Source organism: Neopsephotus bourkii, unplaced genomic scaffold, assembly GCF_033783945.1.
Source record: "Neopsephotus bourkii isolate Nb327-2 ecotype Australia unplaced genomic scaffold, CSIRO-AGI_Nbou_v1 NB_1036, whole genome shotgun sequence".
NCBI classification, from domain to species: Eukaryota; Metazoa; Chordata; class Aves; order Psittaciformes; family Psittacidae; genus Neopsephotus; species Neopsephotus bourkii.
The window spans coordinates 4423599-4444695 of NW_026901525.1; the positions used below are offsets into that span (position 1 = coordinate 4423599).

A 21097-nucleotide genomic window follows, 5' to 3' on the forward strand; every position below is an offset into this window, starting at 1 on the left:
CCCATCCATCACCTTCTGAAGGAGTGAAATCTGCTCCAAAGACTTGAAGCACTTCAAATCTTTACTGCTGAGGTCCAGGCAGCGCTGGTGAACACCCCAGGTGATGTACATAGAGTCTGTGGGGACCTGGTGCATGGGGAGCAGGTCTGGGCACCCCAAGCCATTGTCCTTATGGCTGCTGCTGATACTGGCCCTCAGTGGCAGTGAAGAAGTCCTCCAGCACGCTTTTCATGTACTCAAAGGTGGGACGCTCCTCGGGCTTCTCCTTCCAGCACTGCATCATCAGTTCGTACAACTCTTGTGGGCAGTTGTCTGGCTGCGGCATGCGGTAACCACGCTCCAGGTTCTGTATCACCTCAGGGTTGGTCATCCCTGCGAGGAAAGGCACACAACACTGAGTTTGGGTCACCCCCGTGTTGCAGGTAGCACCCTACACTTGCAAATCCCATGGGGAAGCTTCCTTCTCCCTCTACTGCCACTGAAACCCGCCGTGGCTGGCCATGTGCATCAGGAAGTGGTTGAAACCATTGCGGGCTGGCAGGGAAAGGAGCCAGATGGGGCGGCTGGGAGCGTGTGTGCGTGCAGGAGTGCATGAACACACTCCTGGGTGTGCGCTTGCGTTAAGTGCGTGTGTGTGAGCCCTTCTGCTGCACAGCTGCTGGGAAATCCTGACCTGGATACGGGATCCGGCCATAGGTGACGATCTCTGTGAGCAGGATGCCAAAGGACCAGACATCCGACTTGATCGTGAATGTCCCGTAATTAATAGCCTCTGGCGCTGCCCACTTGATGGGGAATTTAGCCCCTGAAAAACAGCAGGAGGCAAGGAGAAATAAAACATTACAGCTGAGCTGGAAACATCCCTCTCTGTGTAACTGGATGTGACAACCCTGAGACTGCCTCTGTCCCCGCTGTATGCCTAGGGACAAGCTGGGTTTGGTGGCAGCCAGCTCCCTGCTGCTTGGCCACCTACAGAGCCCTGAGGCAGGCCTGCAGCCCTGTTCCTGCAGTAGCCACCAGGCAGGGCTGTCACCCCACCAAAAGCAGAGTTAGGTGGGCATGCAGGGACCCCGCAGCTCTCCTTCAGCTGGGGGGAGAGAGATGGAGGGGGAAGGTTCTCTGCACCTTCCTGCTCCCCTCTCCTGTGGTCACAGGCAGTCCTGTAGCTCCCAAGGCACCTCAGGGGCCCCGAAAAGAGGCTGGGGTGGGTGTGTGGGGGGGTTCTCTCTCCTGTAGCCCTGAGCTGTATGGACAGACCCTCGCGAGCCGTGTACTCATTGTCCTCGATGAGCCGGGCGAGCCCGAAGTCGGCAATTTTGCAGCACAGGGTGTCCGACACAAGGATGTTGGCGGCCCGCAGGTCGCGATGGATGTAGTTCTTGGCCTCTATGAAGGCCATGCCCTCAGCGATCTGCAGTGTGGAGTGATTGCAATTAATCACCACCAGCATGACAGAACCCTCCCCACCACTAGCCCCACGGCTCTGTCCCCCCTCACCTGCGCTGCCATGTCCAGCAGTTTATTGATTCTGAGCTTGATGCCTTCTGAGGTCTTGAGGAAGTCCACAAGGCTGCCTGCAAGGAAGGTGGTGGGTCTCAGCAGCAAGCTCCCAGCTGGTGGGAGAGCCATGATGCAAGGGCAGAGTGGGGAGGTGAAGGATGCCAAAGCAGCTTGAGATCCATAAGCCAGCACCAACCACTGAATGAGAACAGCCAGAAGCCGAAAGACCATGGCTCTTCACAGTATCTGGGTGCTCTCACCCTTCTCCATGTACTCTGTGATGATGTAGATGGGCTCCTTTGTCACCACGGCATACAACCGCACCAGTCGTGGGTGCTGCAGGTTCTTCATGAGGTTGGCCTCTGCCAGGAAGGCACTGGGTGACATGCTGCCCTGCTTCAGGTTTTTGATGGCCACCTTAGTGTGGCCATTGTAGAAACCTGCAGAGAAATGGGGCAGAAGGTGATGGGAGAGAGGGACCCGTCACCAGGCACTGCTGGGGGGCTGCATGGCAGGGAAGGAGACAAATATGAGGGCTACTCTGATGATCTACAGCATCCCAACCCAAAACTGCCCAAGCAAGAGATGTTGGAGGAGGCAAAGGTTGGTTGAAGACAGGCAATGGACCCTTATGCCCTGGAAGGCTGTTGGCAGCAGGACCAGAAGACTTTTGGTGATGATCACAGCTCCATGCTTGCCACCTCCTGGGCAATAATCTGTAACTGCATTTTAACCCACCAGGCAGATACTTTTACATGTGGCTTTCAAGCTCCAGGAGCAAAGGAAGCTATTGGTTTCTGGGCTTTAAATAGGGAGGCTGGGGGAACCGGGTAGCAATGCTGAAACCAGTCCTGTCCCAAACCATCCCATCTCATCCTGTCCCATCCCAGCCACCACCCATGGGAGCAAAGGCAGGGAATCACCCCAGTGTCACCAACTCACCCATCCAGACTTCTCCGAACTGCCCTGCTCCCAGCTTTTCCACCAGCTTCAGCGACTCCCGTGGAACCTCCCACTCATCCTGCCACCAGGGCTTCTGCGGGCGCTGGGTCTGGCAGGGCTTGCCCAGGCGGGTGCACAGCCCGTCTGAGCAGCCTGCAGCACAGGGCACAGGGCCTGTGTCAGAGCAGGCTGAGGGCACAGGGCACCCAACACAAGCTACTGACTGCTGGGGTACGGGTAGCAGCATGTCCTGCTCATCCCATCCTGTCCTCTCCTATTCTGTCCTATCCCATCCCGTTCCATCCCATCCTGTTCCATCCCATCCTACCTCATCCCAATTGGTCCTGTCCCATCCCAATCCATAGCATCCTGTTCTCATCCCATCCTATCATATCCCAAATCGTCCCGTCCCATCCCATTCCATCCTGTACCATCCTATCCTATCCCATCCCAACCCATTCCATCCCCTGCTTGCAGAAAAGACCAGCTCCGGGTAGTACTTACGTGTGTAATACTCCACCAGCTCATGCAGGCTGCTGAAGGTGATGCGGGGGGAGATGTAGTACCCCCCCTTGTCCATGTTGCGGATCTTGTAGTGCTTCACCGTCTCGCCCTGGTTCTGGTCAAAGTCCCTCACCGACAGTGAGTAGGAGCCTTGGAAGACAGGGACCATGTAGGTCTGGGGCCCTGACACTCCTCCTGTGCTTCCCAGTGGCAGGAGATGCCAGTAGGATGGTACCTTTGGAGGTCTCGCTCTCTCGGATGAGGAAGGAGCCATGTGTGTTGCTTGAGGCCAGGAGCTGCCGCTCTGCATCCTTGCGGCTGATGTTTTTGAAGAACCACCTGAGGACACGCAGGGCAGAGTTAGGGCTGGGAAAGCTCAGGCCACCTTTACCCACCCTGGCTCCTTCCCACTCTGCCAGGACACAGCTCCTACTCAACCCCTACTCACGGCTCAGGCTCCAGGCTGTTCAGCAGGGCCACAAAGTTGTAGGGGATCAAACCCTCCTGGCCAGTGGTGAGCGACTGAGCCTTCCACCATTCCCCACTTCTGCAAGGACACAGTGAGGTAAGACCCTCCTGGCTGCTGGGATCTGCATGGATGCCCCTGGCAGCACTGGGATGTGGTGCAGCAGGGTGATGCCGATGTGGGTGCTGGGACACCTCTGGCAGTCACTCACTCTTCCAGGATGCGGAGCTTCTCGCCTTTCTGCAGACCCAGGTCTCCGTTGTGCTTGGGCTCATAGTTGTACAAGGCCACCACCAGCTTATCTGGGAGGAGGGGCAGAGGGACAGGGTGGCAGTGGCCAACTGTTAGCCATGGCTGTCCCCGCCATGGACCATACCTTGCAGTGGGGACCATACCTTGCAGTGGGGAGCACGGTGGAGATGTGGCCTCGTAGGACACCAGTGGGTCTTGCACCTCGGAGCCGTTGTGGATCAGCCTCTGCCAAGGGATGAGGAGCCCTGTAACTCTCACCTTTCTGGGATTTGGCCAGCTCCAGAGGTGTTTGGCCACCAGTATGGGGGGAAGAGGGTCTGCTCGCTCCCTCTTACCTGGGGCTTGCTGTTGGGCTCAATGGGGTAGTTGCAGTGCTCACAAATGTCAATGTTCTCGATCCAGTCCTCATCATAGTCTGAGCTGCAGCAGCAGCCCATGGTGGCTGCAGGGGGTGATAGATGGTGAAGGAAGCCTTCAGACCCCCCTTCCACTCCAGCACATCCCCATCCTTGCATCTATCCATCTTCCCACATCACATGGCTCATCCCTCACACTCTGCAGGTCCTCAGCTGAACTGGAGGCAACCTCTGACTCCCCATATTTCCTCCTAATCATTTTGTTCTGGCTTTGTTAATTAAAAACACCAAAGGCAACTAGTCCCCAGTCTGAGGCTCCTATTTCCCACTGCCACAAGCCAGCCAGCTCCTTTGCACTCTACAGCCCTTGGGCTGGGCCCTGTGTTCTCCATCAGCTAACAATCTAATCATGAGTATCCCATTACCAATTAATACAATGGTGTGTTTTACCAGACACCTCCCTGGCACCACCAGCAGCTCCTGGTGTAGAGGTAGGTGTCAGCGCTCCCCCACCAATGCTGCATCACCTCTGATTTCCTTCCCCACCCTGCAGGTTCCCCTCATGCATTCACCGTATCACTGTGCTCCTGTTTCTCCTTCGTCAGGGATGTCCTTTAAGTCCTCATACCTGCTCAGGGGCCCCTCATCCTTGGCAGCTCACCCTGAAACATCAAGGTCCCCCCCACCTCAAGCCACAGTGATGCCAAGCTGGTGTACCTGACACCACGGTGTGAGAACTGGGGCAGCCTGGCAGTGATGCCATGAGCATGGTGTGGACTCTGCAAACCAGCCATCAGCTCTTGCCTTGCCATGAAAGCCAATCATGGTGCAGGGCCGAGATCCCTGGCAGTGCCTGACATGCAAACAGCAGTCAAAGCCCTGGAAAAGCTCTTCCACAGAATCCCTCTTGCCTGCACCGCCGTGATTTACCTCCACCAAGACCCAGGCCCCAAACCCTCCTTTCCAGGCTCTGCCCAGGAGCTCTGGAAGCTCTTGGGGGACCCCAGCACAGTTTCCACAGGCGCTGGGTGCCAACAGCAGGTTGGGACCCCCACACCATGCCCCAAAACCAGCACCTGGAAACAGCAGCCACTTTGGAACTCTTATCTGGCAGCAGGCAGTGCAGGTGTGAGGGTCCCATCCATGCCATGCCTTGCAGCAAGCTGGGTCCCCAGGAGATACTGGCAATGTTTTCTCCTTGGTTTCCTACCCAAAGGAGCCATTGCACGCCTGTTTCCACAAGCACATGCTTAAACCCATCTCTTTCCAAGGTAGTGGGGGGCTTCGTTTGAGTGTGTGCCCTCATGGGTGGCTGAGGACACAGGAAAGAGCCTCATAGGGGGACCCCAAAAATGGTGCAGGGTCCACAGGGTGCCACCAACCACGGATGGCCATCGGTGATGGGTGATCTGGGAGAGGAGAGGGCAGATGAGTGAGCTCCTTGCTCATGCTGTGCAACACCGCTTCAGGGACTCAAAGGCTAAAAACCACCCTGATGCCTTCAGCTTCTGGTTACGGCTACTTGGGAACACTCCTTGGCACTCAAGAAAAGGGGTTTGGGCACATTACAGCTCCCTAATGCAGGCAGGAGAAGAAGCCTCCGCTCTCCCAGACCTACCCACAGCCCTCCAAATGCTTTCACTGAAGGCAAGGGGTGCCAGGAGGTATTTTTTCCTCCCTGCACCAGCTGGGGTGAGGAGGGAGGTGCTGCTGTTGTGCCTTTTTGTCTTAACACACTCAAGCCACAGAAGAATTTCCACCCAGCGGCCATGTCACCTGCACGGTGGAGGGCCTTGCTGGTGACACACCGTGTTTGAACTCGGTGTTTGGTGCCTGCATCTGGTGCAACTGAATTTCTCTGCAAGGAATGTGTAGGTGCCCCCGTCCCATGCCTCGCCATGTCTGAGTGTGTGCACGCCTGTGCACGGCTGTCCTTGCATGGCTGTGTATGTGCCGCTCTCCGGAGCACATCTAGACCCCTGGTCCATGCTGGAGGAGCTGCCCTGTGCCAGCCCTTCTGCATAAACCTCTCCAGCCAGGTCTGGTTGGCCTGTTTACAAGTATGGGCAGGCGTGAGGAGGGCTGAAGGATGGGCTGACCTTGTCCCTGACACTTTTCAAGGCTCACTGTGGCGGCCTGGATGTCCCAAAGCCAGCTGTGACCCAGCTGGATGAACCCTGGCCCCAGAGCTGCTGCTGCAGCAGGGAGGTGTTCAAAACCAGGCGTATCTCAGTGTCTGAACCCCCAGACTGGGAAGCAGACCCCGAGGGACCAGCACTAAATTGCTGCCGGTCTCCACACTCCTCTCACCCAGAGCCAGCTAGGTAAGAGCTTGTCCTTGGGGCCACAACTCCATCTTTGCCCTGAAAATGAGGCCTTGGGGAGAGTCCTGTGATGGGGTTGGAGCTCCCACCGTGGGCAGGACTTCCAGGCAGGCACAGGGCACTGGGACAGTGCCTTTCACTCAGACTGGGAGGCCACGTTAAGAGTGGGGAGCACAGCCTGTCTCCCCCATCGCTTGCTTGGGCACCAACGCTCTCACTCCTCCTGCAGCAATAAGCCCGAACCCCCATTTCCGTCCCTCCTAGGGGTAACTTCAAAGAGTGCAATGGGACCTCCCACCCTCCACATGCACCCAGGTGCTCCCCAGCTCCCATCTGGACAATGCCAACCCTCTCACCCCAGGTCCCTGTTACCTGTTGGCAGCGAGGCAAGGACCAGCTGCTCTCAGACTCCCATGGCCCAGCAGCAAGACAAAAGACTCTGTCCCCGCTCACGTCCTCTCCATGCCCAGCAGGAGCGAGGTGACCCTGTGGGGAGCAGAGACGAGCCCCCTGCTCAGTCCTGCTCAGTGCCTGCCCTGGCTTCCTGCTTCATGAGCAAACTCTAGAGAAGCTGGTTCACAGCTTCAAGCACAACCGCAAGAGTTAGTGACAAACCCTGGTGGCTTCCTGCCATCCCCGGCATGCAGGGCTGCTGCTCTGGGTGTCTCTGATCAATAATCCTCAGGGAACAGGTGGGCAAAGGGATGCTGAGCCCCTCAGTTGTTGGGAAGCAGGGTCATGCAGATGGGAGATGCCCTCCGAAGGACCAGCAATGGGAAGGGGATTATGCCCTGCTGCTAGGGCAGACCCGGCTATCCGAGCCCCTCTGGTCCCCTGCACTGTCCCCTCTCTCGTGCTCAGCATGGGCATGCTGGCACCTTGCACCCACCGTGACCCATCAGACCCTAACATGGGCTGTGAGACTCATCCTGCACCCTGCAGTCCCCACTTTGGCCATCACAATGGGGTTACCCCAAACCAGGCACCCCAAGAGCTGTGGTGAGAGGGGCTGAAGCCAAGGGGCCACACAGTGCCTCAGACAGGCTGCCAGCCCGTGTTTTTGGAGACAGCTTAAGGCAGAGCAATCACCTCACTATTGTCTTGGCCTTTGAGATGAAGCACGAAGCCGCAGGTCCCTGCTGCCAGCTCTGAAGAGGCAGGGGCAGGAAGCTCAGCTGTGACAGGGGCACGGTGGTGGCACCTCCAAGCATGGCATCCACTTGGGCAGGGGTGTTTCCCAGAGACTGCAACCATCCCCTTCCCATCCTGCTCACCAACCCCAACAGTGCCCCAGGCAAGGGGGGGTGGGGAGCACTGCATGGCCCTGAGGTGCACCACAGCCAACTGGGGTCCGTGTTGAGCTCTTCCTGCGTCATTCTGCTACCCTGGGAAGGAGAAGCAGCCCCCCAAATTATCCCCAGGTCACCCCACACCTTCCCTGGCACTGCTGGCAAAAAGTGTTCTGTGGAAGCCACATTCCCCAAGAAGCAACTTCTTTTGTGAGGGGTTTGCTGTTAATGAAGGAAGGGAAAAAGCTAAAACTAAACCCCTCTGGTGAGGGCAGTGTTGTCAGCCCTGGCTGCTGCTACCCTGCTCCCTGTGCAGGGCTGCAAGGGGCTGGAGATGGAGCAGGATGGGAGCATGGGGGCTGAACCCTGAGCACAGCCCCAGTACCTTCTGGCCTCAAGCCCCAAAACCAACCTCTCCATTTGCTGCTGGGTTGGGGACAAGCATTTCCTGCAGCAGTGCAGCCCAAGCACCCATCATGGCCAGGGACACGTGGGGACAGGTTGGCCATGAGGTCCGCAGAGCAGAGACAGTGTCTCCCTGACAGGAACTGGTGAGAAGTTGCTACCCTCTGAGCCAGGGTTGGGGAAGGAGTGATGGAAGCACATTACCCCCCTGGCTGCCTGCAGGTCCCCCATATCTAGAGGTTGAGGCAGGTGCCTGGGTGCAACAAAGGGAAAAACATCAGCTCCCACTTTCTATTCCCCCTCAAAGGGCTGCTCCCTACATTTTCCACTGCAGTTCACCCCACTGTCCTTAAGGACAAGGCAGTGGGTGTCCCAAAATACCCTGTGCCCAATGGAGATGGTGGCATTCCCATGCCGCTGTGGCTTGGCATCGTCCCAGGGGCAGGGCTGGCAGAACCAGGGCTCAGCACTGCCTGCTGCTCCACAGTCCGCAAGGGGTTTTAGGAGGGTTCTTGAGCCCTGCCAAGCCTGGATGCACCCATGGGTTCCTCTGAGGCTCACATCTAGGCTCCCTGCTGAGCACTCCATGGAGTGCTGCCACTTTCAGCAGAGGGAGAACCGCCGGGAGCTGATGTTCATGCAGGTGACGCCGATGTGCTTAAGAGGCATGGAGAGCAGGAAGGCAGCCTTGGGTGGGATGTTGCAGAGCAGATCCGAGTCTTCCTCGCAGCCCTCGAGGCCAACGGTAGCATTGTCTAGCATCTCCTTGTGCTGGTGGCAGGCCTGCTCCACCTTCAGCTGGTGCAGCTGTGCCCGCAGGCGCATCAACTGCTGTGCCAGGTGCTGGTCCATTGCTTGCATCTCCTGCTACATGGGGAGATGGGCATCAGGGCTGGAGTGGGACCACTATCCGGCCAGGCAGCAGGGCTGGGGCTTGGCCAGAGCACAAGCCCACTGTGGACCACATGCAGAAGTGGCCCTGGGGTCAGCACAGAACCCTGGGGTCAGCACAGGGTCTGTGCTGCAATCACAGCTCGTGGTCAGCTCATGTTTGTACGCACATGGCTGTTGCCACCCAATGGAAACCACCACTGCTGTGCCACCACACCAACAAAGTCCACTGCACCTGCAGAGCAGGTAGGAGGTGAGTTACAAGTGCAGGGCAGGACAGAGCCATGACCCCTGGAGTTGTGCTGCGGTCACGGGCAGAGCCATACGTGCCCTGCAAAACCCCAAGTACACCAGTGGTGCTGGGCAAAGGAGCAAAGCATCATGTTGCAACTGTAAGTGCCTTGGCCACAGCACATCCCGTTGCTGCTGTGTGAGGTCAGGCTGCAGGTACTCTCTCTGTGCCCCATGGCCCCATCCCTGCTTTGGGGTCAGCCCTTTGCCACCCCAGTCCCCCCAGCAGCAACTCACCAGCTCCATCCTGAGCCACTCCAAAGCTGCCTCCATGGTGGCAAAGCCACAGATGCCACCATCATGCTGGTCTTCAGGGTGCCCCATGCTCTTCTGTGCTCCCCTCATTCCCCAGGGGGTCTGAGTGAGCCAGGGCTGGCCCTGCACTCGGGCTTCCCACTCCAGGTAGGAAGGTCTCCGCGTCTGGAGCTTCATTTTGGCCGTCAGTGCCTTCACACTGTCCAGGCTCTCTTCCTTCCAGGCAGGCTCCTCCTCACCCAGCTCCTTGAACTTGAGCTGCCCAAGGGCCATGGCGGCACCCACCGCAGACCCCCCCAGCACTCCGGGGTCACCCATCTGCACTCGAAGCCTCAGTCCAAGCGGGGCCTCTGCCCCACTGCAACCGTAGGGCGAAGGACACCCTGGCCACCCGCAGCACCCACGTCCTGGCTATTTATTCATCTCCTGAACCCTGACGGTTGGGGACGCTGAGGACAATTCCAACGGGAGGGGACTTTCCTTATCTAGAGGAGTGCGAAGGAGGAGGGGTTTGGGTGTGTTTTGTTGGGGTTTTTCCATTGTCTTTCCCTTTTGTACACGACTGTGCCCCCCGGTTCCTCGGGAAAGCTGCCACCCTCCACAGGGACACCCTGGCGAGGGGCACCGGGGACAGAGTCACTCCCAGGGGCAGCGGAAGGGGGTCCAAAAGAATCCCGAGGAAGGAAAAAGAAACCGGGGAGGGGGCTGGGGGTGGTCCTGTGGCACGGGCGGGCGTTAAGGTGGAACCAGGTCAGGATGTGGCCGCAACTCTCACCGCCACCCCGCCAGCGCGGCTCCCGGCGGCCGAGGGTGACGGGTCTCGCCTGGGTCCCAGCACCGGCAACCCCCCCCAGCACTCCCCTAGCCCGGCTCTCCACTGCTCCCGGCCCCTCCATCCTCCCTGTGCAGTCCCCAAATCCCCTGCGAGCCCCCTGCCCCCTCGCTTGTCCCTTCCACGGCCCCACGCCAGGGGCCCCGGAGGCGAGGAGCGCCCGTCCGACCCCCGCGTCCCCTCCCCGCCCGGTACCCGCTGCCCTGCGGTGGAGCCGCCCCGGGGCCGGGCCACCTTAAACCCGACATTGGCCCTGCACCGAGCCGCCGTTCCGGCTGGGCTGTGCGGTCATCGTCCGCTCCCCCCCGCACTCCGGTCTTCCGCATTTACACCCACCACTTCCCCATCGGCAGTCCTGAGGTCCCCCGCTTGCTCCCCACGGGCCCTGATGTACCCACAGCCTCCGGCTTTCACCCTGCTCTTCTAGCTTGTGTCCCAAGGTCCCCTGCTCACACCGCAGGATCCCTGCTTGCACGCTGAGCTCCCCAGCTTATGCTGAATAGTTCCCTGTTTGCACCCGCAGCTCCCCCTCAGGACCCTGCTTGCACCCCAGGATCTGTGATGCACCCCACAGTTGCACCCTGAGATACTTGCTTGTGCCCTTGGTTCTCTTCTTGCACCCCCAGGTCCCTGCCTGCAGCAGAACCTGAGCAGGTAAGCACTGGGCTGGCTGGAGCAGGCAGCACTGGCAGCTGCTTAACCTCATCCTCATCCTCATCATCCCCGCTCGGGGCACCTGCAGCAACTTCTGCGCGCCATCCCCCAGGCCCAGGGGTGCTTGTGGGTGCAGGGTCTGTGAGAGCGGGGGCTCTGGCGGCACCATCCAGTCCCAGTGTAGGCAGGGAGGGACCCAGAGGGGCTGCCTGTAAGGCAGCAGCTACCAAACATCCCACCCTGCTGCAGCACTGCGAGCTGGATACTTGGCTTGGGATCTGAGCACTGCTGGGAGCTCAGAGACAGCTCGGCCTTCTCTGCCCTGTGCCTCAGTTCCCCATCTGCAGTGACAGCATTGCTGGGGAAGCAAATGTCACCCTCTCTGCAGTGAGGAAGTTCCATATGCTGGTGACAACGTAAACACGAAGATGGGGGTGAAGTTAGAGAGCCCCACGTGACACAGAGGGAAGAGTTTTTCCAGCCCTGGGCTGTGCTGCTGCAGGATTTCCCCTTTCTCCCTCCAGCCCCACGGCAGCAGCTGGTGGCACGTCCCTCCATGGAGTTCTCGGAGCTGATCAAGACGGCGACTGTGGAGAACGTGTTGCTGTCATGTGCGGGGCTGCCAGTGGTGAAGGGCACCCTATGCATCACCAGCCACCACCTTCTCCTCTCCTCCTGTCCCAGGGGGGATGGCCAGACCAGCACTGAGGAGCTCTGGCTGCTCATCCGCAATGTGGATGCCGTGGAGAAGAGGTGGGTCTCCTCCATGGCTGGCACCATGGTCTCTTTTAGCAGTGTCACAGTGTCACCCCTGCCTTAGGTAGAGGACGTTCCCTAGTGCTCTCCCAGTGTCCACAGCTACCCATTGCGCTGCCCACCAAGCCTCATCCCTCCTCTTCCCCACGGCCCATGCTGGAAGATGCTTGTGGCACTCACTCTTCTCCTCCCTGCCTCAGAATGCATAATTTAGGCTGGTACCAGCTCCCCCGGACTTACAGCTACGCAAGAGACACCAGGTTTGGTTTTTAATACCCTCTTGGCTCTGAAAATCCAGTGCTCGGCTTCATGTTAACCACCACAGCACATACCAGGCCCTGGCCAGGGCAGAGAGATGGTGGAAATCCCAGCTTCAGGCAGGAGAGCCATTAGTGCTGGATGAGAGCCAGCGATCTGGCACCCACACAGCCCTCCAGCTCCATCCTTTGGAAAAGGGCAGCTCAGCCGTTTTGTGGGTCTATGTGTGCATGGACCTATAGCCAGCACTCACCTCCTGCCTCCCCCAGGTCCACTGGCTCCTCCGGCACCATCACGCTCCGGTGCAAAGACCTGAAGGTGCTTCAGCTAGAGATCCCAGGCCTGCAGGAGTGTCTCAACATTGCCAGCTCCATCGAGGTGAGCTCCTCCTCACTGTGCCAGGGTGCAAAGGGTTGGCAGGAGAAAGCAGCCACCTGCAGTGTTTGATCTCAGTCTGTCATTAATGTGGGTAAAAACTTAGCCCTCACACAGCCCTGGCATGGGTGCCCATAGGGTTGGTGGTTCCATAGATGTGGCCAGGAGAGGGGACCAGGTTTGGGGTTTGCAGAGCCCTGGGGACACAGCAGGGATGTCCTCACCCCCTGCCCATGACCTGCTTCACCCTTGCTCCCACTCTAGGCCCTCTCCTCGGTGGACTCCGTGACGATGATGTACCCATTCTTCTACAGACCCCTGAGCCTGAAGCTCGAGGAAGGCTGGCACCTTTTCCCCCTCGAGCAGTACTTCCAGCAGATCGCCTCACAGGTGATCTTGCAAGACAGAGACCCAGCTGGGCTGGGGAGAGAAGCAACTCCCCCAACCCATGCTGGGCAACCCCCCAATCCCATGTTCCACCCCTAGACGAGCCAGTGGCGGCTGAGCAATGTGAACCAGGACTTCACCACCTGCCCCACATACCCTCCGGCTGTCATCGTGCCCGCAACAGTGGATGATGATGCCCTGCGGAAGGCTGCCCGCTTCCGGCAGGGAGGGCGCTTCCCTGTCCTCAGCTATTACCATCCCAAGAATGGCACCGTGAGCCCATCTCCCTGTACAGCCCTTCTTCCCCTGTCCCACCACTGCCAGAAAAGGTGGCTGGAAGCCCCCAGCTTGGTTTGACCCCACAGGCAATGCTCCGCAGCAGCCAGCCGCTGACAGGTCCCAACCGAAAGCGCTGCCGCGAGGATGAGCTGCTTCTGGGGATGGTACTGGACAAGGGGGAGCAGGGTTTTATCATTGACACGAGGTCAGCACAGACAGCAAAGCAAGCTCGGATGACTGGCGGGGGCACAGAGCCCAAATCCTCCTACCCTTAGTGGAGGCGGCTGCACCAGCCCCTGGAGAGGTGAGGGGCTGTGCTGAGCCCTGGTGCTGTCGTGACGTGGGTGATCACACTGCCCTGCCAATGACATTTGGACTCCAGCCCCCCTCTGCAAAAGCCTAACCAAGCCTCTAACACTATTTTCCTCCCCTCTCAGAGGCCGCCCGCTGCAGGAAAGCTTTATTAAGCTGGTGGAAGCCTGCAACACCACCTTGACCAACATGGACCAGTGGCTGAGTCGCTTGGAGAGCTGCCGCTGGCTGAGCCACATCAAGGCAGCCCTGAGCACAGCCTGCCTGGCAGCACAGTGCATGGACAGGTAATGGGGGGCTGTGGTCCCCACTTTCACCTTCCCAAAGCTCTCAGTGTTGCACAAACTTTGGGCATTGCACTTCCTGCAGCAAAGAAGCCAGTGTGCTGGTGCATGGGGCGGACGGGACAGACACGACACTGCTGGTCACGGCGTTAGCCCAGGTGATCCTGGATCCGTCCTGCCGCACACTCACAGGCTTCCAGGGGCTGCTGGAGAGGGAGTGGATCCAGGTGAGAGTGGCAGTCCCCAGGGGGGTAAGGATCTCAGCACCGCCAAACTTTCTTTCACCCCATTGTTCCCTGTCGGGGTCGCACAGGCCGGGCATCCCTTCCACCTCCGTTGTGCCCGCTCTGCCTCCTCCCATGCCCGGCTGAAGCAGGAGGCGCCACTTTTCCTTCTCTTCCTTGACTGCGTGTGGCAGCTGAGCCACCAGTTCCCCTTCTCCCTGGAGTTCAGCGAGCGCCTCCTCCTGACCCTGTTTGACAATGCCTATGCCTCTGCCTACGGCATCTTCCTGTGCAACAACGAGAAGGAGAGGCAAGTAGAGAGGACAGCATTATCCCTTGGGAGCAATGCCAGAGTCACCCTTGAGACAAAGCAAAGCTCTCTCGGTCAGAGCTGGGGTCACGTGAGGACCAACAACCCCTTGCAGGGGTTGAAGTGCATCTTGTCTCTCCCATAGGTGCCTGTGTAAAGTGAAGGAGAGTACACACTCTCTCTGGGCCTGGCTGAACCAGCCTGGAGAGAAGAGGAAGTACCTGAACCCTCTCTACTCACCCAATGCCCTGGTCATCTGGCCCTCCGTGGAGCCGCAGAGCATCCACCTCTGGCAGGGTGAGCTGGACTGCATGAGGGAAAGCGGCTCTGCTTTTCATAGTATCCCAGCTTGGTTTGGGTTGGAAGGGACCTCAAAGCTCGTCCAGTTCCAACCCCTCTCATGGGCAGGGACCCCTTCCACTGGAGCAGCTTGCTCCAAACACCTGTGTCCAACCTGGCCTTGAGCACTGGCCAGGGATGGGGCAGCCACAGCTTCTCTGGGGACCCTGTGCCAGCGCCTCAGCACCCTCACAGGGAAGAGCTTCTGCCTAAGAGCTCAGCTCAGTCTCCCCTCGGGCAGGTTCAAGCCATTCCCCTTGGCCTGTCCCTACAGGCCCTTGTCCCAAGCCCCTCTCCAGGATTCTTGTAGCCCCTTTAGGCACTGGGAGCTGCTCTAAGGTCTCCCTGGAGTCTTCACAGCTGGAATAACCACAGCCCCTTCCTCCTAGGTTTATTCTTCCGATGGATCCGTTCATCCCAGCACCTGGACGAGGCCTGGGGGGAGATCCAGCGGTTAGCAGAGTGTCACAACCCCCCCCAGGAAGGAGAGCACAGGGAATAGACTGAGCCAGGCCCTCTCTGACCCCCTTGCCCAGACAGAGAATGGAAGATGAACAGTAGCAGGGACAATTTGGTCCCTGTGGATGGCTGGGCCAAGGTGAGCCAAACTTGTAACACCCTTTCCACAAAGGGCTGCAGCTTGAGTGTTGCGTCAGTCACTCCAAGCTAGCAGCCAGACAGGGATATCTGCCCTTTAACCCAGTTCTGAGGAAGGAAAGAGATACAAAGCACCCTCCAGACAGAGAGACACCAGGCTAGAGGCCTGGAAGGATGAGGATCCACAACACAAGCATGCTAGTGCAGGAAATAACTGTTCCCTGTGGAAAGTTTGGCTCAGGGTCAGTGCAGCAAATAAACAAAGCACTGGAACTGGGCGCGTGTGTGTCATCTGGAAAACAACACCTGGCTGCAGCACTTCCAGCCTGTTCACACATCAGGCCTGGACACGACCCTGGGCTCTGGATCCTCCCTGGGAAGTGTCCCTGTCTACCCAGGGGTGGAGAGCCCAGCACCCAACAGCTCAGGTTAATTGTATTGCAGACTGGGAAAAAAGCTCAAACCCCCCACAGGTGATTTTCCTTGTGTTTATAGAAGATTTCTGGTTATTTCCTAATGATGTTTTTCTTCCTCTCCTGATATATAACTATGCCCAGTGTCCCTGGGGAGCTGACCTCCCCTCCTTGGCTGTCAAAGCCAGTCCTTCCCTTCCAAGCTGGTTGGGTTTCCAGTTCTCCACACTGAGTTGCTACTGTGTCCTCTGGTGAGACCTTGCAGTAGTTCAGTGCAGGAGCTGACGGACTGGGCAATGGGCTGGAGGGAAGAGCAGTGGAGAGGAGAATCCTCCTTTAGGCTTCAAATTCAAACTCAAAGTACTGGGGATCGAAGTAATGGATGCGAACGTAGCCATCCTCACCCCCGCTGCTGTAACTGTACAGGAGGAGAGACAGAATAAAGTCATTGATGCTGTCAAAGAGCACTGCCTCTAGGTTTAAACCAAACTGTGGTGAAATCTGTTCTCACCCCTCCCCCCACCCCAAAATGAACAAAGTAGTCACAAGACAAAAAAATAAGATAAGTGACAGAGCAAAAATGTGTCACAGGAGTAAGTGACCCCTTGGCCAGCCTGGGGGAGGCAGCAGGGCTGAAACGGGATCACCAAGGAAGGTGCTTGCTCTGCTCCCACCAGAGCTACTGTGAGCCCAACTGTGCCCTAACCACATCATGTGTTTGGCTTCACTGCAGCATGCTGCAAGACCCAGAGACACTCACCTCTTCCCGTCAGGGTGAAACGCAACACTGTTTATGGGACCAAAGTGACCCTTCACTCTGCCAAACTCTTCTTCAAAAGCCAAGTGGAAGAACCTGGAAGAAGGAAGATGATTTATTATTACATTGGCTATTAACAGAAGTTGGGAGCAGGGTCAAGGACATAATTAGGGTTTCCTCAATAAAGCTCTGCAAGTTTAATGATTTCTCTGACACTGGCAGCAGTAAGACACCTTGGGAGCAGCACCCCTGGGCTGTCAGTGCTCCAGGTGAGGACTTGGCCTTGCCAGAAGAAAAGGACCAACCTCGCCTCGAACTTGCCAATCCTGGTGGAGGTTGTGGTCACATCCATGGCCTCCTGCCCGCCACCAAGCACCACCTGCAAAGGAGAGAAGCCACAACACTTCAGAGGTGCTTACACGGTACACTCTGAGGCAGGCAGAGGAGGACAGAGCCAAACCTTGGGGAAGCCTTCACTAACCCACAAACTCACAAGTGGGCCTGACCCCAACCCCAGAGTTCTCACCTCCCAGACATGCTTGTTGAGGAGCAGAGGCTTCATTCGCTGCACCAAACCGCAGCAAAGTTCCCCAGACCCATTCCACAGTTGTGTTTTTTATCTGGCCTAGTGACACTATGTCTTCCAGTTACCCAGGATGACATGGCAGTCACAGTAAGCCCGTTACAATGAGTGAGATCATTCTTACATGGTCAAAAATAGGGGAAAGTGCAGCAGAGTTCACTGGTCGTTCTGTCCGGAACGTCTTCAGATGCTCAAGTGACGTGCAATCAAAGAGCTAGGAACAAAAAGGAGAGAGTTATTCTTCAAGAGAGTTGGCAGCCTGCAGGTCTTGCATGCCAATCTCAAGAATCTACCCCATTTCTGAAAGGAGGCCTCACCTTGGCTGTGTTGTCCTTGGAGGCAGTGATGAACATGGTCATGTCCCTGGAGGTCTGAATATCATTGATTTGCTTGGTGTGCTCCTTGATGTTTGAAAGCTGCTCCCCTGACTAAAGGGTAGAGGAGGCAGTTTTAGCAAAGCAAGTGAGCACACACACAAGTTCCCTGTTAAAAACTGGTTAGGAGATGTTGTTGCCAACAATGGGTCAGGTGTTGGTGCATTGGCCTTGGTCAAGGGAGCCTCGTATTTGGACCTACAGGATATTTAAGGTCCTTTCCACCCCAAACCATTCTATGAATCTAAGATATTTTAAGTATCATTCCATAAGGCTGCTGCATTGAGCCAAAAAGCCCATATTCTGTCTCATGATCACCATGCGAACACTGACATCTTCTCCAGGGAGGGAGGATGCTGTTTCTTATCAGACTGACCTTGGCACTGAACTGGTTAAGCTCGCCGCTCTCATGTCCCGCGATGATGAACTCTCCCAGAGGGCCCCACACAGCACTAGTGATTTTAGAGTCACTGCAGGGGATTTTCATGTAAGGCTCATTGTTCTCTGCAGGAAGGAAGGAGACAGACAGAGAGACACAATGGCCACTGACTCCAGTGATCAACTTCCCCTTATTCCCTTATCCAGGCATTGGCCCGGATTCCTCACCAATCTGGCTGTGGTCCCGGAGATCAAAAAAGCTCACAAAACACTGATATCCCATCTGCTTGTCTGTGGAAAACATGATGATGTTTCCTCCAAAGTCAAAGCCACATGTCCTCACTGCAGAGCTGGTCTTCACCAGGGCGAGCTGCTTTCCTGCACACAGAGCAGAAACTGTCACTTCACCAGATATTTTATTGCAAGGCTAATGGAATGGATCAGCTTATGCCCTCCTGCCACCACATCTTCTCACCTTAGCAGAATTCACTGCAGGACAGAGCTGTGCCTCAAATGTAGCTCTGATGGAAATGGGAGAGTCTCTTACCTGTTTCGCAGTCCCAGAGCCGACAGCTGTTATCTGCAGAGCCAGTGAGCACATGTCGTGTGTCCCCTGAGTCACCAGTTAGGGAATACCAGCGTGTTCTCAGCCATTTCCAACTCCCTACCACAGGCAGGGACCCCTTCCACTAGAGCAGCTTGCTCCAAGCCCCTGTGTCCAACCTGGCCTTGAGCACTGGCCAGGGATGGGGCAGCCACAGCTTCTCTGGGCACCCTGTGCCAGCACCTCAGCACCCTCACAGGGAAGAGCTTATGCCTAAGAGCTCAGCTCAGTCTCCCCTCGGGCAGGTTCAAGCCATTCCCCTTGGCCTGTCCCTACAGGTGCTTGTCCAAAGCCCCTCTCCAGGCTTCCTGTAGCCCCTTTAGGCACTGGAGCTGCTCTAAGGTCTCCTCTTCAGGAGCCTTCTCTTATTCAGGCTGAACCAGCCCAGCTCTCTCCATGTGGCTCCAGAGCAGAGCTGCTCCAGCCCTCTGAAACTGGCAAATTTCCTTTCGAAATGCTAAAGAAAGAGTCTCCAGCTCTTGCATTAACACTGCCTCTGCAGGTCTCATCACAGACATGTTATTCCACACAACCCTGAGAGAAAAATACCCAAAACATTAAGTAGTTAGAAAAGTTAAAGACAAAGTATTACCCTTCTCTAAGAGGAAACAGTGCAGCAGTTTGGAGGAATTGCCTCAACTGAATCATCATAAAGAAAAATACAGGACAAACTGGTTGCTGTGATCAAAGGATACAGTCTGCATCCACACACCATACAGCTCCTGTGTGACCATTGTATGTGCCGAGCCGCTCCCCATTCACCGAATACCACACGTTGACAATCTGGGGGAAGAAAACAACACAGCACCCTCCTAACAAACGGATTAATTACCGGAAACAATGAACAGCGGGTCAGTTATTGCCGAAGGGGCTGGTTTCCACTCGGAGAAAGGCAGACAGGCCTCCCCCACACTCACGGGGTCCTTGGCTACGGTGAAGAGCAGGTCTCCCTCCCGGTTGTACTTGATCTGCGTGATGGAGCGCTCATGGCCCTGCAGCAGGATCGGCTTCTGTGGGGCGGGGCGGGGAGACGCCATTAACATCTCGGCGACGGGCGGCCCAGGCCTCCTGGGCCTGCAGGCCACCACCCGTACCCCATCCCGCGGCCTGGGGGCCCGAGCCCGCCCGACCACCGACCGCTGTCCCCGGCCCTGGCCGACCACCACCTCCTACCCCCAGTTCCTCTCTCACCATGGCGGCACCGCAAGGACGGCCGACCTGACTTCCGGGCCACAGGCTGCGAGAAGCAGAAGTACGTAGCCGTTACCATGGCTCCCTACGAGTGATTGACGGGCGTCTCAGCCAATGGCAATCGGGGGTGGGGGGCAAACCTGAGCGGAAGTGGGGAACCGCTGGGAATGAATGACGGGCACCATAGCCAATGGCGACCGCGGGGGGGGCGGTGGCAGAACACACCAGAAGAGGTGGTGGGGCTACGAGTGATTGACAGGCCTCTCAGCCAATGGCGGTCGCGGAAGGTGGAGGCAAACATCAGCGGAAGTGGGGCGGGTCTGGAGTGATTGACAGGAACCACAGCCAATGGCGGCCGCGGGTTGCGTGCGAGCTGCTTCCGGTGCCGCTCTGCGGCTCGTCCACCAGCAGTACCGAGTTCCGGCCACACGATGGCAGCAGCTAGGGTTGTACTGAGACGGTCTTCCCCGCCCCCAGCGAGAGGAACCGTTTCGGTTACGGTAAGCAAGCACAGTGATTAGAGCATGAACGTCTGGCTTCTGCTCCAACAGCCGAAGAACCACGAAGGAAAATTGGTGCTGGAAATGTTCTGCACACAGTCAGCTTTGTATTGGTGCCACCATCATTGCTGCCGCTCCTCGATTTCATACCTAAAAGTCCATTTCAATGCAACCTTTCTGGTGGTGCCTCCATGCTACCCAGCAGCAGTAGCTAACCGCCCCCGAGCATGCGCAGTAGCGTCCCGGGTCCGCGCATGCGCAGTAGGGTCCCGGGTCCCAGGAGGGCGGGGCCACAGTCAGTGACACTCCTTTGCAAGGAATGTAGGTAGGGCTAGCGTGGGTGTGAGGGGCGTGGCCAGGGTCACCACCCAAGTTGGCTGCAGTGCGCATGATCACACCCTAGGGTGGGGGGAGTTGCTGGGAGGTCTGCATCAGGCCTGAGGTGCAACGATGGGGGCCTCTGCACACACTCCCAGGCCTAGCCCTACCCCACAGCAGACCCCACCCACCCCCTCCCCCTTTCTTAGACCACACCTCCACACCTCGCTAGCCCCAACCCCAGCCCAGAGCACACCCGGACCAGAGTCCACACCCCTTCTCAGACCTTGGGCTAGCCCAACACAGGCCTCCTCACCTCCTGCCCCCCACCCCTTAGCCACTCCCACAGCAAAGACCACACACTTCCACCTTTATTACCCCCACACCCAGCCCACCCTCCTCATCATGTCATAGTTGTGATAATCATGGATATGGTCTCTATGTGTCTCTAGTAATTGATGTGCACATCTATGGGATAGCTCTATGACTGCGTCTGGGGCCTAGGAGGAATCTAAACGCAAAGCGTGTTACTACAGGAGGCTAAAAAAGCAGAGATAAGTGAAGAAAAGCTTAGTAAGAAATCAAATAAACAAAACTATATAGACAACAAAAAGTAAAAAAGAAGAATGTGATTACAAATTAGTACAAAGCAAATAAATAGGAATAAAAGTGAACAAGCCTGAATGAGTTACAAAGAAAAGTGAACGAAAGTTCATAAAAAAATGGAAGTCAATTGAAAAAAAAAATTAATTAGTTGGTGTTGCGTACTTGTGGGACACAACAGCGCGGGGGGAGGCTGATGTGGCACCATGGTGGGTAATGATATCCTTCGCAGTCCCGGTAGTCTCAGAAGTCTCTCTGGAATCCAGGATCACAAACAGTGAGGGCAGATCCAGG

The 21097-nt window shown here is 57.1% G+C and overlaps 4 protein-coding genes across 10 annotated transcripts; 1 reads left to right on the top strand and 3 right to left on the bottom strand.

Moving 5' to 3' along the window:
• Window positions 1–43: 43 nt before the first annotated feature.
• On the bottom strand, window positions 44–9480 carry LCK (LCK proto-oncogene, Src family tyrosine kinase). Of its 7 annotated transcripts, none has more exons than XM_061360861.1 (14): window positions 9458–9480; window positions 7778–7855; window positions 6717–6830; window positions 4000–4106; window positions 3624–3889; window positions 3395–3493; window positions 3182–3285; window positions 2947–3096; window positions 2443–2595; window positions 1761–1940; window positions 1498–1574; window positions 1258–1411; window positions 674–805; window positions 44–372 (listed from the first exon to the last, which is right to left on the bottom strand). In XM_061360861.1, the coding sequence occupies exons 4-14, from the start codon at window positions 4099–4101 to the stop codon at window positions 170–172; spliced, it is 1620 nt and encodes a 539-aa protein (XP_061216845.1). In that variant the 5' UTR covers window positions 4102–4106; window positions 6717–6830; window positions 7778–7855; window positions 9458–9480; the 3' UTR covers window positions 44–169. The 7 variants fall into 7 exon arrangements, with proteins under 7 accessions (XP_061216845.1, XP_061216843.1, XP_061216842.1 ...); XM_061360859.1 differs by lacking the exon at window positions 9458–9480 and adding an exon at window positions 8327–8431; XM_061360858.1 differs by lacking the exon at window positions 9458–9480 and adding an exon at window positions 6960–7100 and having other exon boundaries at window positions 7778–8101.
• On the bottom strand, window positions 8316–9806 carry FAM167B (family with sequence similarity 167 member B). Its single transcript, XM_061360865.1, has 2 exons — window positions 9458–9806; window positions 8316–8905 (listed from the first exon to the last, which is right to left on the bottom strand). Exons 1-2 carry the CDS (start codon window positions 9791–9793, stop codon window positions 8642–8644), a joined length of 600 nt encoding a protein of 199 aa, XP_061216849.1. The 5' UTR covers window positions 9794–9806; the 3' UTR covers window positions 8316–8641.
• Window positions 9807–10830: 1024 nt separating this feature from the next.
• LOC133216266 (myotubularin-related protein 9-like) lies at window positions 10831–15597 on the top strand. The gene is given in 12 exon segments (XM_061360866.1): window positions 10831–10961; window positions 11486–11714; window positions 12245–12353; window positions 12615–12740; window positions 12837–13010; window positions 13103–13320; window positions 13454–13615; window positions 13698–13839; window positions 13926–14146; window positions 14292–14443; window positions 14875–14966; window positions 14968–15597. Coding segments are annotated over 11 exon segments (1665 nt in total). The 5' UTR covers window positions 10831–10961; window positions 11486–11517; the 3' UTR covers window positions 15040–15597.
• On the bottom strand, window positions 15557–19283 carry EIF3I (eukaryotic translation initiation factor 3 subunit I). Its single transcript, XM_061360867.1, has 10 exons — window positions 19109–19283; window positions 18887–18974; window positions 18135–18200; window positions 17816–17965; window positions 17586–17713; window positions 17153–17263; window positions 16960–17049; window positions 16558–16631; window positions 16256–16348; window positions 15557–15913 (listed from the first exon to the last, which is right to left on the bottom strand). The coding sequence occupies exons 1-10, from the start codon at window positions 19232–19234 to the stop codon at window positions 15832–15834; spliced, it is 1008 nt and encodes a 335-aa protein (XP_061216851.1). The 5' UTR covers window positions 19235–19283; the 3' UTR covers window positions 15557–15831.
• Window positions 19284–21097: the final 1814 nt, after the last annotated feature.